The sequence below is a fragment of the Cicer arietinum genome, chromosome 5 (assembly GCF_000331145.2).
Source record: "Cicer arietinum cultivar CDC Frontier isolate Library 1 chromosome 5, Cicar.CDCFrontier_v2.0, whole genome shotgun sequence".
In the NCBI taxonomy this organism is placed as follows: Eukaryota; Viridiplantae; Streptophyta; class Magnoliopsida; order Fabales; family Fabaceae; genus Cicer; species Cicer arietinum.
In genome coordinates this window covers 53,567,414-53,586,478 of record NC_021164.2, presented here as the reverse complement: position 1 = coordinate 53,586,478, position 19,065 = coordinate 53,567,414, and the positions used below count along the sequence as shown (strand labels likewise).

At 32.3% G+C, this 19,065-nt stretch overlaps 3 protein-coding genes across 4 annotated transcripts in view; 1 reads left to right on the top strand and 2 right to left on the bottom strand.

The window, feature by feature from the left end:
• Positions 1–3,409: 3,409 nt before the first annotated feature.
• Positions 3,410–7,630, top strand: LOC101498051 (uncharacterized). 2 transcript variants are annotated; one of them, XM_004516045.4, is made up of 2 exons: positions 3,410–5,719; positions 7,170–7,630. In XM_004516045.4, exon 1 carries the CDS (start codon positions 3,501–3,503, stop codon positions 5,511–5,513), a length of 2,013 nt encoding a protein of 670 aa, XP_004516102.1. In that variant the 5' UTR covers positions 3,410–3,500; the 3' UTR covers positions 5,514–5,719; positions 7,170–7,630. The 2 variants fall into 2 exon arrangements, with proteins under 2 accessions (XP_004516102.1, XP_004516101.1); XM_004516044.4 differs by having other exon boundaries at positions 7,160–7,630.
• Positions 7,631–9,046: 1,416 nt separating this feature from the next.
• Positions 9,047–10,839, bottom strand: LOC101498601 (nuclear transcription factor Y subunit B-3-like). The gene has a single exon (XM_073369069.1). It carries the CDS (start codon positions 10,134–10,136, stop codon positions 9,561–9,563), a length of 576 nt encoding a protein of 191 aa, XP_073225170.1. The 5' UTR covers positions 10,137–10,839; the 3' UTR covers positions 9,047–9,560.
• Positions 10,840–18,174: 7,335 nt separating this feature from the next.
• Positions 18,175–19,065, bottom strand: part of LOC101498932 (DEK domain-containing chromatin-associated protein 4-like) — a 9,521-nt gene continuing 8,630 nt past the window's right edge. The window contains 1 exon segment of the mRNA XM_012712033.3: positions 18,175–18,649. Coding sequence (XP_012567487.1) covers positions 18,495–18,649 — 155 coding nt within the window. The 3' untranslated portion in view covers positions 18,175–18,494.

Here is a 19,065-nt window from a genome sequence, read left to right as displayed (position 1 = left end):
TCATTTTGTTTCTTTATCTCAACAAGTTGGTTTTTTTGAAATATGTATGTTTGAGTCATTTAAGAGGCTATCAAATTCAATTTCTAATTTTTCACAATTAGGACATAGATCAGAAATACTTACCTTTTCAATTTCTGATTTTGCCATGAGACAGAGGTTGACCTCTTCTTCCTTTTCTTGCTCCGATGATGACTCGTCACTATCATCCCAAGTAATCATAATGGATTTGTTTTTGTATGGAAATTTTCTAGAGTTCCTTTTGTTGAGAGGACACTCAGTTTTATAGTGTCCCATCTTGTTGCATCCATAACAAGTTATTTGACTTTTGCCAATTTTTTCTTTTTGAGGAGGTCATCTATTATGTCCTCTTCTGTTTATCATCCTCTGAATTTTTCTGGAAATCAGAGCGAGTTCATCCTCATCCTCAGACAGAGGATACTCTGTATTTTCCTTTGTTATGACATCTTCATTCTTCTTGGAGGATGAGCTTTCTGCTTGGCTGGTTTTTAGAGCAATCATTCTTCCCTTTTTGTTTGGTTTATCAGCCAACAACAATGGTTCATGAGCTCTTAGAGTTCCAACCAAATCTTCTAATTTCATGTTGGTCAAATCTCTTGCTTCTGTAATGGCAGTTACCATTGGCCTCCATTCTTTTGGTAAACTCCTTAGAATTTTTCTTATCCTTTCTTGAACAGAGTATACTTTTCCAAGAGATCTCAAGTTATTCAATATGATGGTTAACCTTGAGAACATTTCATCAATAGTTTCATCCTCCTTCATTTCGAATAGTTCGAAATCCCTTACTCCCATATCTATCCTTGCTTCTTTTACATGACTTGATCCTTCATGATGAATTCTTAGAGTATCCCATAGCTCTTTAGCGTTTTTGCATTCTTCAACTCTGTCATACTCTTCCCTGCACAAAGCACACGTTAGAAATAAATGAGCTTTAGAGTTTAGGAGTACCTTTGCATTTTCATCAGCCGTCCATTGTGCTTGAGGTTTCTCATCGGAGGTTGCATCTGCGTTGTTGGTCCTGATGACATGATCTCCATTTTCCACCACAGACCACATGTTGTTGTCTTGTGATATGAGAAATAGCCTCATCTTACCTTTCCAATGATAGTAATCTGTACCATCAAAGTAGGGAGGTCGGCTGGATGATCCTCCTTCAGGGATGTACTTAGCTTTTGACATATTTCTTTTTGGATCTTTTTCTCTTACACTGTTAGGTGTATTTTTTAGAGAACCTTGCTCTGATGCCAATTGTTGTAGCGTTCTGATGACGTGATCTCTATTTTCCACCACAGACCACATGTTGTTGTCTTGTGATATGAGAAGTAGCCTCATCTTACCTTTCAAGTGGTAGTAATCTGTACCATCAAAGTAGAGAGGTCGGCTGGATGATCCCCCTTCGGGAATATACTTAGCTTTTGACATTTTTTCTTTTTGGATCTTTTTCTCTTACACTGTTAGGTGTATTTTTTAGAGAACATTGCTCTGATACCAATTGATGTAGCTAAATATCACTAGAAGGGGGGGAGGGGGTTGAATAGGGATTTTGCTGTTTAAAAATAATTTTCAAGAGATTTTAAAATTATCCTCTCGCTGAGGATGGTAAGTCCTAGGATGGATTTTTTCAACCCTTTAGTTTTAACTTGAGTGAAAGAGTAAGAGAAGAATATGAGAGAGACACACACAATTTTATACTGGTTCACCCAAAGATGGCTACGTCCAGTCCTCACACCCTTGTGAGATTTCACTAACGTTCAAACTGATCAACCTCACTCTGAGGATGATTACAAACTGTGTATTCTTTAGCTTCACCAAGCTTACAATCAATATTCAAATATTTCCAAGTGTAACTCACAAGGAAATTACAAAGTGGTATGAGAGTGATTGATACTTAATACTTTCTCAAAGGATTTACAAAGATATAGTGTAGGATCAAAGAAAGTATGAAGTGAGGATGTGAATTGCTCTTGATAGCTTTAAGATGCTTGATCTTTTTGTGGAATTGTGTTGTGTGTTTTATGATGAAGAGCTTGCTGCATTTTATAGAGGTCCAAGCTCTTTGATGACCGTTGGAATTCATTTTCTAAAGATCCAAGGTTTTTCATCATATTTACAGAACTGCCATTCAGCCTTTCTAGGCCAGGCAAAAGCCATCCTCGCGCGTGCACAACTTCCTTGTAACTTGATCTTGAGATGTCTTTGTCTATTCTCTTTTATCAAGAGTGCAAAGCTGTTTCGTTGACCATGTGAGCTGCATCCTTTTAAAAAACTTTAAGGACTAGGTTGATTTCAACTTTTGAGGTGATGTTGACAAGAGAGAGAAAGTCATCCTATTACATAGGACTGTCATACTCAGTCCGAGGATTAGATCTGGCAGCAACATGTGATTGTCTATTCTTGGCTTGTTTCTTGCTGCCTTTCTTTAACTTGACTTCTTCATGAATTAATTCGTGCAAGCCCAATAAATGATCTGATTTTAGCCTTTGCACATGCTTGATGGGTTGCTTTCAACTTTGATAGACCATCCTCAGTCCTATTCTGTCATCCTCTTAGACTTAGATCTAGTTGTTCTTGTCCTTTTCATTTTGGCATTCTAACTTCTTTATTTCTAATACTTTTACTTATTCATTCTTTGACTTTGTTGTGCATTTTTTTTAATGAATAAAAACATTTGTTCTGGTGAGGTCACACATTTGGGCAGATCTGAAGATTTTTTAATTCGCATGCCATCCTCACTGTCTTCATCTTGATCATTTTCCATCCTCACGTGGTTTTCCATCCTCAGACTTGAATCATTTTTTCCTTCTTTTTGCCTTAATGATTAATAACCTATTTTCTTATATGAATACACTCAAGAGCACATGTTAGTCATTAACCACAATCATAATCTCTTAAGTAATTTTGTTATCATTAAAATCATTTGAGAGATTTTGTCTCAACAATGTCAAAATTTATGAGGGTGCAAAATGGAATTTTTAACATGATATCACTAATTTAATATAATTAATTTCATGTAATATTTTTTTTAATTTATTTAATATTGATGAGATAACATTAAAATTTTTAAAAAAATTATATGTTTTAAATTTTTAAAATATTAAAATCTGAATTTTTTATTAAGAAATTTATTTTTAAGATATTTTAATTAAAAAAAATTTCTTTTCAAAAATTTAAAGCAATTTTTGATGTAATGGTCTTATCTTCGGATCCCATAAAAAATGATTCTAAGTTTTTAGTGGCAAACTTGAAGTTCTATGTTTCCTCTAATAATAAATACAAAGAAGAATTTCCTTCTACTTTTTTATAATTAAAAAACAAAAAAAATAAAGAAAATGAAAACTAGCATTATCGAGAGAGCACGCTTTATTAATTGATTATAAAAATCCCACTCACTCTTTTCTCTCTTTTGAACGCAGCGTTTCAATCTAACTGCAAACCCTAATTTCAAGAAGAAAGAGGAGGGAAAGAAAGAAAACAAAAAAGAAATGAACGAAGACGAACGAGGATACGGCGAGAGCGGGGATCCCGTAGATCAATTCCACCCTAACGAAGCTATATCCGCCGTAGCTGACGATGGTTTCTTGGCCGAAGAAGACGAAGATTACGAGGATCTTTACAACGATGTTAATGTCGGTGAGGGTTTCCTTCAATCGTTACACAAAAATGACGATTCAGTAGTTAAAAACGACGACGCTGAAGCTAAAATCTTGCCACCACCGCCGCCGCTGCCACTGCCACCTCCACCGCCGCTGACAGGTCAGGTTGCCGGTGTGGTTTCTGTACCGGGTGCGGGTGGTGGTTCCGGCGAGGGTGTCGGTGGGGTTTCTGGGTTTCAGAATCAAGGTTTTAGAGGAGGTGGGGTTAGGGTTGAATTAGGGCCGAAATCTGCTAATTTGAGTGAGATTGAGGTGCAGGGTGGTCATGAGGGTGTTGGTTTGCAGGGGATTGTGCAACAGCATTCACTTGGTGTTGTTGGAAATGATGGAAATGATGGATTGGTGAGACAAGGTCAAGGTGTTGGTGGAGGAAATGGGGGTGTGAATAGTGTAAGTGCTGGTAATGGAGGTGGAGGTGAAGGAGGAGGTACTGTATTATTTGTTGGTGATTTGCACTGGTGGACTACAGATGCGGAACTTGAAGCTGAGCTTTGTAAGTATGGGCAAGTGAAGGAAATAAGGTTTTTTGATGAGAAAGCTAGTGGGAAATCCAAAGGGTATTGTCAGGTTGAGTTTTATGATCCTTCAGCTGCAACAGCTTGTAAGGATGGGATGAATGGACATGTGTTTAATGGTAGGCCGTGTGTTGTTGCTTTTGCGTCGCCTTTTACTGTTAAGAAAATGGGAGAGGCTCAGAATAATAGGAGTCAACCAGTGAACCAAAACACAGGGGCTAATCAGGGAAGGAGAGGGCCTGTTGAGGCTGGTGCTACTAGGCCTGGTGGTGGTAATGTTGGGACAGGTGGTAACTTTCAAGGTGGAGATGGGAATAATAGAGGTTACGGTGGAAGAGGTAATTGGGGGAGAGGTAATAATCCTGGAATGGGGAATAGAGGATCTGTTAATCCGATGAGGAATAGGGGAGGTGGGATGGGTGGTAGAGGTATCATGGGTAATGGTGGAAATGGATTTGGACAGGGTCTTGGTGCTGCGCCGCCTATGATGCATCATCAGGCAATGATGAATCAGGGTTTTGATCCGGCTTTTGGTGGTCCCATGGGTAGAATGGGAGGCTATGGAGGGTTTCCCGGTGGCCCGACACCTCCGTTCTCTGGAATGATGCCTTCGTTCCCTGGTGTTGGTATGCCTGGAGTATCACCTCATGTTAATCCTGCCTTCTTTGGAAGAGGGATGCCTATGAATGGTATGGGGATGATGCCGCCGTCAGGCATGGATGGTCCTAATATGGGAATGTGGCCTGATCCAAATATGGGCGGATGGGGCGGTGAAGAACATGGTGGTGGCAAGGCTGCAGAGTCAAGTTATGGGGAGGAAGCTGCGTCTGACCATCAATATGGTGAAGAGAGTCAAGATAGAGCTGGTTGGCCTAATGCTATGAGGGAAAAAGATAGAGGATCAGAGAGAGATTGGTCGGGTTCTTCTGAACGAAGGTTCAAGGATGATAGAGATCAAGGATATGAGAGAGATGTACCTAGAGAAAAAGATGCGGGACATGACCAAGAATGGTCAGAAAGAAGGAGTCGTGATGATAGAGAAGTGGGACGAGGACGATCTCGGGACCGTGATCGTGCACGATCTCGAGACCAGGACCGTGACCGTGAAAGGGATCGGGACCGTGATCGTGACAGGCACAGGGAAGATAGGGACAAGTATGCTGATCATCATAGATACAAAGACCGCGAGGCAGAGCATGATGATGAACGAGAGAGGGGTCGGTCGTCAAGGACTCACAGCAAATCACGATTGGCATCACATGAGGAGGAACACCATTCTAGAAAAGATGCTGATTATGGAAAGAGGAGGCGGCTTACCTCTGAATAATTTTGTATGCTTCTTATGATATCTGAGTAGACTGAGTATTTTGTGTTGAGGAAGGAAAGAACAATAACTGAAAAGTCCGGATTTGTCATTGTTGTTTGAATTTTCTGGTTGTGCTCCTCTGGTGCAGAAGTTGTTGAGCAGCTGTTTTATTTCAATACTTGTTATGGTTGCTTCTTGTTAGGAGTGTGGTTTCTTCTATGAGAAAGGTTAGTTTTAAGACTTGAATGCTTTGTATGCTTGTTTTTATTGTTTCTTTTTTGCTACCTACCTGCTTCCTGCAATATGCATATGATGAGGAATAATAGTATAACTCTAAATGACTTTTCAATAATGCCTTGTTTTATGGAAGTTCTCCATTGACACAGAATAATTGCAAACTCAAACTTTGTCTTAAGCCTTAACTATAGATGACAACAGAATAAAGAAGACTACTGTTGACTGTTCTTTAGAGTTTTTAGCAAATAGATATGTGGGTTTTAGAATGTTCTGACTTCTTTTGAGATAAAGTCTTTGAAATTTAGGGATATATAGATCAGTTAGAGCTGATCATAGAATTTTAAGTTTAGGCATACTAGAAGTGAACTATAGCTTGTAAGCACCCTGTTGATGTGTAATTTAAGGTTCAGTGAGAAACAGATTTATTTGTACTTTCATTATATTAATTTTTGTAGTAGTTTTCCCTTTTCTTTTTAGTGTTCTGCACATGTTTTTGGGGCAATTGCTGTGGTTCCTTTTCTCTTTTATTGTTTCTTTTTTACTTTGGATGCGTTTGTTTTATGGTTTTCTCTGTCTCTGATTTCACATTGTTTTTCCCTCTGCTTTGTGGTCTTTTCAGTTGGTCGTTCTGTGATTTCTTTAAATATGTGATCATATCAAAGTCCTATATTCACGTGTATGCATTCATCTTTGGTCCCGTATATCAGCAGCCTTTTTGTTTAGTGAATTAAATAATTATGTTTTGTGGTAAACATAATATATAAATACTCGAGCTTTAAATAATTTGTGATTCTTTGGCCTTTTGAGTTGAGAAACCTTGTTTTTCCCTCTAAAAGTTCAAATTACTAAGAATATTATGCATTACTTCCACCATGGAATATACTTTTAAATACTTTATTTTTGGCTATTTGTTTGAGATGTAGTTTTTGGAAGTAGTTTCCTTGAGGAAAAAAAGGGTGACTTTCAGTTATATTCTCTAAGATTTATATGGTGTATTAAGATGTGATGCAAAAGAGAAAGCACTAGCAAGTAGGCCAAATACTAGATTGTTAACCGGTTAACCCTTATCAAATAAGAGAACACATAACTTGTGTCTATTCTATTTTGCATTATTTTCTCTGTCTAAGCTAAATATTTTGTAGACATTCTAATTTCTAACATTAATATTCCCAATAAATTTTGTAGTTATATGCAATTCTATGGTCTTAAAATCTGAACTCTTGGTATGAAATTGTCCAAATAAAATCAGTTATTGTGAGGTTAATGCATTCTTTCTCATTGCTTCTCTTTCTCATCAAAATTAATTCTTTTTCTATATTTGCTTTTAAACTGCATTTCTGTAATATTACTTTTTCCTTGGTATGAATCGTTTCTTCTTCTTTTTGTTACTCGTTTTCTGAATTGCTACTACTTTTGTTATGGGCATTCAGTGTTTTGTAGGGACAATTGTTTTAGAAAGGCTGTTCATTCAAACTCTGGTTGCTTTGTGGATAAAAGTACCTTCAATATTGGAGATTCAAGACATGACAATCTTTTTCTTACTCTGAGGAGTGAAACTTTAGCAATGGATTTATTAGCTTTTGATTCGAATTTATGTTTGTTATTAGTACACAATTAAACCAACAATGTTGATGTAATGAGTTTAACTTGCTGAAGTCTGTCATGTTGTAGACTGTTTAGAACTTTTTGTTTGAATGATGTACTAGGATTTAGCAGAGGATGTTGATGATGTGCCTTTTTTTATTGGCTCACTGTTGTATCATTTTTCCCATTTTTTTTCTCTGTTTTCTTCCCAACGTTTTGTTAGTATAGTGGTCGAGCATGCAAATTTTATTTTTGATGTAGAGAGAGCTAACCATTCAATTACTGTAATAATAGTCATTCAAAGCTGGAGAATTGTACATTATGTTTTCATGTATATATTGATATTGATATTTATTTTTCTGATAAAGGTTGAATCCATCTCCAGTTTTCTCTTTTGCTCTGATTTAGTATATAACTCGCCAAATGGAATTGAGCAGTAGAGGATGAGACTGATATCACTTGCCTAACTTTTCCACTCTTCAAAGAAATAAAGTTTTTTATTTTTATTTTTTATACATACCATTTTAGCTTCCAAAAGTTAGTATTAAATTCAGTTTGGAAACCATTGAAATGAGATTAGTTACTGCTCTTATTCTTTACTCTAGAAAAGTTTAGAAACAATAACACTCTGTTATTTTTGGTTTGCTTTTTCTTTTCAACTTTTCTCTTAGTTCAAAGCATGGACTGATCAGGCTCTAATATCGGTTTATTGCTTTCAGATTTTGTTTTGTATGCCTCTTGTGTATGATGATTTCTGGTCTGCTTTAATTCATACTATTAAAAGGAAGCTTATATTGTGTTTTTGTGTGGAATAGGGAACTCATTTAATCTGAATAGAAGCTAATTGTGTCATCTATTAATATCTTTACTCTTTAGGCTTCAGCAATAAGAGTCAAGTTAGAGACTGTCTATTTAATATCACTTGTGACTATGGAAACTATTGTGGTTAGAGGTAATCGAGGATGACTAGTTACGTTTTTTTTTGTCCTTGGAATAGTCTGTCACATTTCTTTCATCATTTTATATATATGATATACATCAATTTTTAACTTTGCTGTCGTTTATTTTTATTTAAGTAACACTTTTATTAGTAATATATAAGTTATAATTTATAATAAGATTTGACTCACTATTCAAAAAATAATTATTTTCATGATATTAATCTCAATTTGATAGTCATGATGGAAATGGTATGCTCAATCATTGTTGAACCAAATTGACACAACAAAAGGTCTACTGGCTGGGAGATTTTTTGTTCAAGTAGTACCATTTATTTATGTAAGAGGCATTGTTTCGGATGCACATGTTGTGTTTATATCATCTTCCCACTCTATTATTGGTAAGGCCTTTCCACAGTTATTTATAATTCAATGTCTGAACATGTTTTGGCTGAAAATTAAAATGAGATCAACATATGGAAACAAACATTGCTAACCTTTTTATTATCTTTATTTTTTTTGTGATGCAATGCTAGTCTATCTTTTCTTTCTTTTGGCATAACAAATAATTTTTTTTATAAACAAATGTTACTATATATTAGTAAATTATTGAATTGTGTTAATTTTCTGGATATAAACTTGGATCTCCTAGTTTGTACTCTTTCGGTGTCTCTCAACTCACTTGATAAACAATGACATGAATCTTAGCATCGCGTCCATTTATAGAACCCCCAAAAATTCAACTGAAGACTAAAGTCTATAACAAAGAAAAAAAAAAGAAAAATTAGACCACAGTAAAAGTGAAACAAATGACAATAGCAATAAGCACAATTTCTATTGTACAACATTAATACAGCAGTCAAAGAAACAGTTACAGATTGCTTGGCTTTAGCCTTTAGGAGTGTGCCTTACTTTACAACATGCTAATCAATGACCAGTGATATAAAAATGCAAATCCCCAAACCAACCCTCTCTCATTCTTAATTGACTAATAACAATTCATCATTCATGAATAATTAAACGGTCACAACATACACATTAATCTAGAGCGGTCTACCTTTAACCATGCTCGCTACTTTTTCGAATGTGTACATCTAAATTGAGTTGAAGTAGAAAAAGTTTTTGAGAACTTTTTTATCCACATTTCTAAGTCACTTCAGAAATATATATCTGAAACAAACACAACTTTTATGTTGTCCAAAAGATATTTTCAGACAAAAAAATGGAGGTATACTTCTAAAAACATACATGATTTGTTTAGAAATGTGGAGTGAAAAAAGAAACTCATGTTTTTTCAAAATCAATCTGACTATCTGGGCCTACCGGCATTAGATCCAGGTCCAGAATAACCAGGCCCACCCTTACCCATGACAGTAGTACCTCCCACTTGATGAAACCCACCAGAGCCATACACGTGTCCTTGATGCATCATTATTCCACCACCATAACTACCACTCTCAAAGGAACTGTTACTCACATTATTAGAAGATTGAGGCGCGTCTTTATCACGCGCCGCCACACACTTCTCCCCTTCCATCTCCCTAAATCGCTGAAGGTAAACCTTTAGTGGCTCGACATATTCCTCAAATCCAAGTGTCGTCATCGCCCAAAGCAGATCGTCGCCGTTGATTGTCTTACGCTTCTCTCGCTGGCACTTGTCGGAAGCTTCGCCGGTGATGAAACTTATGAACTCCGACACACACTCCTGAACCGTCTCCTTTGCGTCCTTTGAGATCTTCGCGTTCGCTGGAAGTGCCTTCTTCATGATCCTGCTCACGTTCGCTATCGGGAGGAACCTGTCCTGTTCTCTCGGTGACATCTCGCCGTGAGCGTTCGATCCGCCACCGTTGTGTGGTCCGCCGGAGTCGTTATCGGAGTCCGCCATCCTCGACTTTCCAACGGTTCGGTTCGGTTCAACTTGCCTGAAAATTGAAGCTCTGTGAAAACAATGAACCGTGCAATTCGAATCGGAGTTCGCCGCTGCCGAGTCACGAACTCAACTCGGATCGCGTTGACTCGATTCCGCGAAAATTCGAGATACTACCTGCGGAAGAAACTCCTCGAAATATGAAATTGAAGTAACTGTGCAATTTTATCGGAATTTTGAAGTCAGTTTCTGCGTGAAATCGAAGCTCTGTTTCTGAAAGTGGAAACAAACAAGTCGAAACTTAAAAATTCAATGAACGTGTGACTTTCTGTGGCACTCGGAGAGTGTTTTCCAGCGGTGGATGACGGTGGCTCCGGCGAAGTGGGAATGAGTGAAACGGAACGGAGACTTTATTTTGGTTTGTGTTTTGGGGAGGTAATGAGCAGGATCCGTTGGATCAGAGAGGTTAATAACGCTTATCTTGTGGACACGTGGAGTGTTTTGAACCGTTGCTAGTCGATAAGTGAGACTTTGTACGGATGTATATGTAGCCCTTCGATTCGGTTAGTGCCTTCTTCATCTAGACCGTTGATTTCGTATCTGTCCGGTGTCTGACTCCGACTCTACTGTTTCTTTGCCATATCCAATTTTTTCAACCCACGCTGTTATTTCCGCATTTGTCATTTTGTTGCATTAGTTTTTTAAAACTCAAAATAAGTAGAGTTTGTTTGATTGTGTTTTATTTTTTAATTTTTAAAAATTATTTTATAAACAAATTTTAGAAAATTATTTTTAAAACAAAAAATTAAAAAAAAATTATTTGATAATTTTAATTTTTAAAACAGTTTTTGATTAAAGAGTTAAAAAAATTGAAAAATAAAAAGTAAAATATAATTTATCTATTTTGTTTTTTTAATTTTAAAAAGTATAATATTCAAAATAATTTTACAAAATAGTTTTTAGAAATAAGTAATTCAAATAAATTTTTTAATTTTTAAATTAAAATAAAATTTTTAAAATGTAAATCAAAGAACCCTTACTTTCTGGATCCCTAAATACACTATCTGCAGCACTTCAACAAAATATATTAAACTAAAAAAATACAAAAATCCCAAACAAGAAAATATTACATATTACAAAAATTGAAAATATTATTCTATTACGGTCAAAATATCGTCTTCAATGAATTCCTAAATATAAAATCTCATTTCACACAAAAATGGTTACTTCCTCGTATTTTGGAACAAAAAGAGTACTGTATATATGTGATCTCATGTAAATTGTTACTCCTCAAGGCTTATTTATATATAAAAATATTCGCTTTTATGATCCACTTGTAATAAAGTATAAATAAAAATAATGTTTGACAAGATAATATATTTAGTCTAAATATTATATACATTAATTTTTAAAATATAGTTATTGTTTCTATTTTATTCTAAAAAGAGCATTTATTAATGATGATAGTTAAATATATTAATTAATTTTAAATAAAAAAACTAAATACATTTATCAACATACTCTTAATTTTTATGGTCATATACTCACGTTGTTAAGGTATTAACAAATGAAACTTTTAGAAAGCTAACACAAAATGTTCATCAATTAATTTGACATTTGTTTATATTTAAATCTAAGAAATGTAGACACTTTCTGTTACTTATAAATAAAGTTCAGATGAAGCATTATATCGTTAAAAAAATATCTTGAGATAATTGTTCTTTTTAATTTTTAAAGTAACTTTTTTAATTATACCAAATAATTAATGTTACTTGCATATTTTCTAATTGATTTCTTAACTTATTTTATATTTTATCTGTCTTACAATAACAGCATATATGCAAAAATAGATTGTTCCAAAAAGCTTTTCCTTTCAATTTCTAATATAATTTTAATTGTTTTTTTATTTCAATTATTATTTATATTAACAAAAATAATTTATTAAAATTATTATTCTATTTTTTCATTCATCATCAGCGATAAACAAGAATAATAGCTATCGTATTCTTTCTTTTATCTATTATTATTTTTTAATTTTTGTAAAATGGTTAAATATAACAGTTATTTTGAGAAAAAGAAAAATATCAAAAGGTTAAACAAGTTATAACATAGAGAAGAGATGAAGTAGTTGATTAATTATTAAATGGGACTTTCAAACATGTTGTGCCATTAGTTACACTCAGTGTGGTCACATGTATAGTGACTTTGCATGTTGGCAAGTTGAATGGTGCCATAGGTACCACCATTAATAAACATTTTTAGAATTAATTGCTAAGTGGGTCACCGACCAATGGACCGTTGTTTTATATTTGTCATGTTGATGATGTGATATCGATGTTTTTTTTTTTGTTTCTCCTTGATCACTCTCTGTTTTTCCTAAAGCATCTTTTTCGTAAATACCTAGCACGAGTGTGATAGCTTAGTTCAACTACGAGGAAAAAAGTCATTATAAATATTTTCGCTTTGAAAGCAACTCACACATGCCTTAGTAGAACTTAGAAGGTTTGTATTAATCTATTATTTTGTGTCCCTTATTATAAAATTCACTTTTGAGTATAAGATGGGATTGGATTACAATGTTATTACTTTATTGCATAAGGTAACTTTGCCAAGGTGAAGTAGTGACTTTGTTTTTATGAAGTTATTATTTTTAAATTTAAGTTTAATTGTATTTTTTTGACCTCTCTTTTTAACTTTTGAAACTTTCTTTCAATTTTTACTATTTAACATTAACTCTCAAAATGGACTGACGACGTATATAGGATCAACTCTCAAACTTGATAAAACATAAGATTTTAATGTAATTATTTAAATCCTAATATATTTTAGTTTTTTAACCCACCTATATTCAGTCTATATGGGCCACTGGTAGCTGTAACTTGCATTAACCGAAATAAAACTAACAAATTTACTGAAATCCGAACCAAAACTGGACAAATAATTGAGAAAAGAAAAATAATCCAATGGTTATAAAAAATTAACTCAACCCAACCAAATTTCCAAACCCAATACGAAATTGTAATTCTCATTTCTCCCTGCCTCTCCCTCCCACTCCGACTCTTGATCCAAATTTAAATGACATAAAATTATATTTCAATTATAAAAAATTATTTATTTTAGTTTAATTTGAACTCAAACATAAAAAATTAATTTAATTAATTTTGATAAAAAATTTAAATCTACCATATCATTAATTTAATTTTATATTTTTAGACGAAATTCACAATATATACAGTGAAATTTAAGTTAAAATATGTAGTATATTTTTTAATTAGATTTTTTTAGAATTTTTCTTATATATAATTTAAAAAAAGGTTATTGGTGATTTTAAGGTGAGTTAGACCACCTCTTGTCCCAATAAAGATTCACCACTAGAGGAAAATTTTAAATTGTGACGTGCTAAAATTTATAATAGTTTTTCTGTAAAGTTATTAATTTTTTTAACAAAATTGTTTTTTAGACGTTTTAAAATATAAAATCATTTAGACTATTATTATATTAAGTTAATGTAATCAATTTTGTGTAATATTTTTTTCAATTGATAATAAATTCAATCAATTTATTATTTATTGAGATATTACTAAATTAGATAAGATTTTATTAATTTCAAATTTGAAAATAGTAGAATATTAGATCTTTTATTAAGTAAAAACATAACTTTTATTGAAGTCTAATGCAATTTCCTGGGCAAGCTAACCTTTGGACCGAACTACTCTTTCGAAAACCTTTTTGATTTATATAGGTGTAGCACTTAATTATAATCTCTTTACTTTTAGGGATAATAAATTTATATTTGTAATCTTCTAATTAAGTAGTTAAGATTTTTTTAAAAACAAATAGTTAGATTGTTAAAAGAGGAATTACACACACTCTCAAGCATGCACGACACATTGTTTCTCACTTATTACTCTATTAGAGTACACATTGATTTAAATGTTTGAGTGTCTTGTAAGAACCCACCTCATCTCTCATTTGCTATGCACACTAATATTTAATTCTCCTAATAGAATTTTAATACTAAATGACTTTCTAAAATTTGCATAGCTAAGTATAAAAGGTAGTTTATAGCATCTCTCATATTTAATTGATCAACTAGGCTAGCTTGTATTATCATTTTAACCGTCCAACCTAGTGAAATAAGTAGGCTACTTAAACCATGATCTAATCTAAAGTGTTTCTTTAGGTGTCATATTCAATGTTTAAAATGGGTTTAAAGTGTTAACTCCACCCAAACTAAATAGGGTTCTTGTAGGTGTTTATTATTGGTTTTATTGGTGCTCCACTAGTCTTGGTGGAGAAGGTTTGTACCAAAAAGTATTTTTTGACTTGCTCCACTTACATATGAATAATGCCCTCCTACAATTTAAGTTAGACCTATAGGATTCCTTGAGTGTGTACTTCACTACTAACAGTTCATAAAACAAACTCTTTTTTAAATGCGTCAAGAACTAATTAGGCAAAAGCACAAATAAATGGGAATGTCAACCCCGTTAAATTCGAGTTTTTATGGAAATTTGTGTTTTGTCATGTGAATTTGATACGTAAATTGATCGAATTTATTTCATATTAAAATAATATTCAAATTAATATATAAAAGATATATATAATTTTATAATATTATATTACCGTTCTAGACTCGTTAACCATTCACAACTTGCATGTTATGTAAGGTGTTGGTGAAGATGAAGTCACACGCGAGTTCAAAGTAAGAAGAAGATAATTATTTGTTTGAGTATGAGAAGAGTAAATGTTAGTCGTGTTGGAGAAGAGTGGAAAAAATAGGGTTTTTGAATTGAGCTTAAAAAATTTGAACTCTTTTAAAATTAGAGTAAAATCGGCGTATCTGTCTGTAAATTTGCAAATTCACTCGTGTTAATTCGATCTTTAAAATGAATTTATCAAATTTTAAATCTATCCGTGAATTAATATATTTTTTATACCTCGAATTTGTAAATTCATAGAAATTTACGTGTTAATATGTTGTTGAGACAAAATCTCTCTCAAATGGTTTTAATGATAATAAAATTATTTAAAAGATTATGATTGTGGTCAATGATTAATATGTGTTTTTGAGTGAATTCATATAAGAAAACAAGTTATTAATCATTAAGACAAATAGGAGAAAAATCTGATTCAAATCTGGAGGATTGGAATTCGTGAGGATGACCTCGCAAGAGGATGAAACTTCAAAACTGCAGAATACTCATCCTCACCAAAACAAATGTTTTTTATTCATTAAAAGAAAGCAAAACAGTATTAAGGAATGAATAAATAAAACATTTGAAATAAAGAAGTCAGAAATCAATATAATAGGTACGAGGACGAATTATACTAGGATGGGTCTATGGTCAACATCTTTGAAAGCAACCCAGCGTCATTGAAAGCGACCCAACATATCTCTCTCACATGCTGAAAATGACTCATCATCAACCTACAAAAAGGCGGTAGCTAACAAGACAAATATGTAGCTCTTACATGTCTTAAAGAAAGGAAGAAAAAAAAAAGGCAACACATGTCCAAGTTCCTAGGAATTTTGAACCTCGTGCAAGAGGACAGACTGAACCAGTCCAAGGACAGCTGGATGGAAATTTCGTAAATATGAGGAAAGACCTTGGACTTTTTGATTGAAGTCCCCAACGACCATAAAGCATTTGCCACTTGGAAATGTCATCTCAAAGTCTCTATAAAAGGCAGTATGCTCTTCATCATCAACACACAACAACATTGCATAAAAAGATCAAGTATCTTAAAGCTATCATGGGCAATTTTCATTCTCTCTTTTATACTTTCTATAATCCTATACTAGATATTTGAAATATCTTTTTAGAAAGTGTTTAAGTAAAGAGAAACAATCATACTCATATCACTTTGTAATTTCCACGTGAGTTACACTTGGAAATAGTTGAAACTTGTAAGAAACAAGATTATAAGCTTGGTGAGGCTATATAATACACAAAGTGTAGTCAACCTCTGTGAGAGGTTAATCAGTTTGATCATTAGTAAAATCTCACAAGTGCGTGAGGACTGGACGTAGCCTTCATTGGACGAACCACTATAAAAGTTGTGTGTGTCATTATCTATATTTTCTCTTTCTTTTACTCAGCTCAAACTCAAAGGTTTAAATTACTATCCTCGGGTTTGCATCCTCTTAGAGATGATAGCTTTTCAAAACACGTAAAAAAAATCTTTTTAAACAACAAAATCTCTATTCAACCTCCATTTTAGTGATATTTTAGCTACAACATATGTGATTTTGATAACCTTATTAGGAGTACTCCTAAACTCTTCCTTTGATTTTATCCCAATTGCCAACATTAAAAGAATCTTCTCAATCCCCATCCTTCTGGATCTCCATATAAATGTCATAGTTTATAAAAAGTACTACATTCATTCTTATATATAAGATCTTTTTCATCAATGTACAAGAATTAAGAAAATTAATTTTTACATTAAATTTATTAATAATATAAAAGAAATTTAAAACTATCTTTTAATTATTAAGAGAGTTAAATAGTTGACCTTAATATTTGTATTTAATTAAGAGCATTTTTATGAAAAAATAGTTAATGTTTTTTTGTACTTTTTAAGAGGATCGTATATAAAGGAACAAATCTTTTTTATAAGAGTCTTATATGTAGAAACAGATTAAGTAGCAATTAGCAAATAACTAAAATTCAATAATATTGAAATAAAATATAAATATCTAAGAAATCATAAATTTAAATGTGTTAATTTAAGGGTTGTATTATTCTCTTTTGGATTACTTAGTTTTTTTTTAACTTAATAAAAGTCATAAACATTATTTTACCAAAAGAAAACATCCTTAAAATTACTAAAATATATTTATAATACATACATGTATATGTATATGAGGATTTATCATTATTTTATTTGAGAATGATATCCCACAAGGCATGCTTTCGCGGGAGAATTTTCTCCTCATCTTCATCTCCAAAGAAGAAGAAAAATCTCTTGAATGATCCCAGACAAGTAAGATATTCTTCATTTCTTAAAAGGAAATTAGCATCTCTGTTACCGTATTTCTGGCCTGTCTAATTAATATAACCAATTTTGAAAATGTGTATATTTATAATACTTGTATAATAAAAAATTATAGTAATGATTACCTCCATTTTTCAAATTTTGAAGAAAGTTTTGGACCGAGGGCCTAGCTTTTTTTTTTTTTTTTTGAGAAGAGCTTTCTTTGTTAAATTAAAGAAACTTTTTTTTAAGGAAAATTAAAGAAACCGTAAAATGTTTTTGAAAATGAATTAAATGTTATTTAAATATTATATAATTATCTATTATATTATTATTTTAATTTTTCCTTAAATATATTTTGTCTCTTTATTTTTTCAAAAGTGAATCTCATTTTTAAAATCAGTTTTTTAATCCTATTAAAAAATTGTGGAACTTTTTTTTCTGCACAGTTTTTTATGAGACTCTCTTAGCTGACATTTGTAAATTGATATAATTTTCATTTCACTATTGTTGTAATTCATTTTATTATATTTTATTTATATATAAAAAATCAAATATATAGAAGTTTAAATGTTTTATTTAAATATTTTAGATTATTAATTTTAAATATTTTATTTTATAAAAAGTAAATATTATATAATATTAAAATAAAATTATTATAATTTTATATAAATATTCTAAAATTCAAATGATTTAAAAAGGTTAAATAAGATAATTAAATTTTAAATATTTAAAAATAATAATTTTAAACATTTTAATATATGTAAAAAAAATGTTGTTTAGTAATTTAATATATGAATAAAGTTAATAACAAATATATTAATGAGAATACCAGATCATCAAAAATAATAAAAAACAAAAAAAAAACCCAATAATTAGTTAATGCATTTAAGCCTGTAATTTTTTCAAATATACGCAACATGAACTTCGCCCTCCAAAATCCTCCATTCCAAAATCCAAAGACACCTTAAAAGAATAAAACCCAACCTAAAAAACCAGGGATGAAACTAAAATTGTTGGATCTACACGCCAAATGATACAAATGGATCAAAATATTGAATAGAAAGATAGAGACTTCAACACACAACAATACAAAGTTACAATATGCATAGAAAGGTGTCAACTTCAAGGTTAAATATTTATTAAATAAACAGATTGTTGAATCTAAGAAAAAGCCTAAAAATTATGTTGTGATGTGTACACAATAAACTACATGCTGGCAGACAACTGCACTAAATTATAACAAAACACTAGTTTGTTATCTTCAGAATGGAAGGATGCTATGAATAAGATACATCCACTTTTACACAAATTTAAAGTGTACATGAGAAACGTAACTGAGGGTAAAGTATGCATTGCTAAACCTATCACCAATCAGAAATGTCTAATCCACAGTTAGACTTCAGCCTCCTGGCCAGTGGACCGGGCCTCAGTCTCCTCTTCTTCCTCGTCTTCATCATCTGCTTCATCGGCTAGTTTTGTCAGCTCTTCCTGAATCATGACCTTAATAGATGCCTTCTTCGGGTTGAGATCCACATCAAATTGTTTAGCTGAAAAATTATGAGCAACTTTGTTAGTTTTCTGCTCAAAACTAAGCCTCAACATTAAAATTCACCTAAAATAAAAATATCCCAAATTTTCCCAGCCTCTTTACCATATCCTATATCATATGGAATCTTATAAACTTTATGAAATTTCAAGAGATTTGTGGCTGACTGTAAAAAAAGTAACAGATTTGTAGCTTGAGAAAACATCACAAATCCATCATAAACTTCTAAACGTTGAGTAGAAAATTGAAGTTTTGACCATTTTAGATAAAAGAACATCAAAAGGATTTCAAATAAAATATACAGAGGGGGCTAGATTCAAGCAAAAGTTATCAAGGACCAAAATTGCACAATAATGATATCAAAAAAATTAAATATGTAATTAGCCTAAAATTAAAAATCCTAGATCATTAAGGGAA

Coding starts and splice junctions, on each gene's coding strand:
- LOC101498051 (XM_004516045.4), top strand. CDS start 3,501: ATGAACGAAGACGAACGAGGATACGGCGAGAGCGGGGATCCCGTAGAT.
- LOC101498601 (XM_073369069.1), bottom strand. CDS start 10,136: ATGGCGGACTCCGATAACGACTCCGGCGGACCACACAACGGTGGCGGA.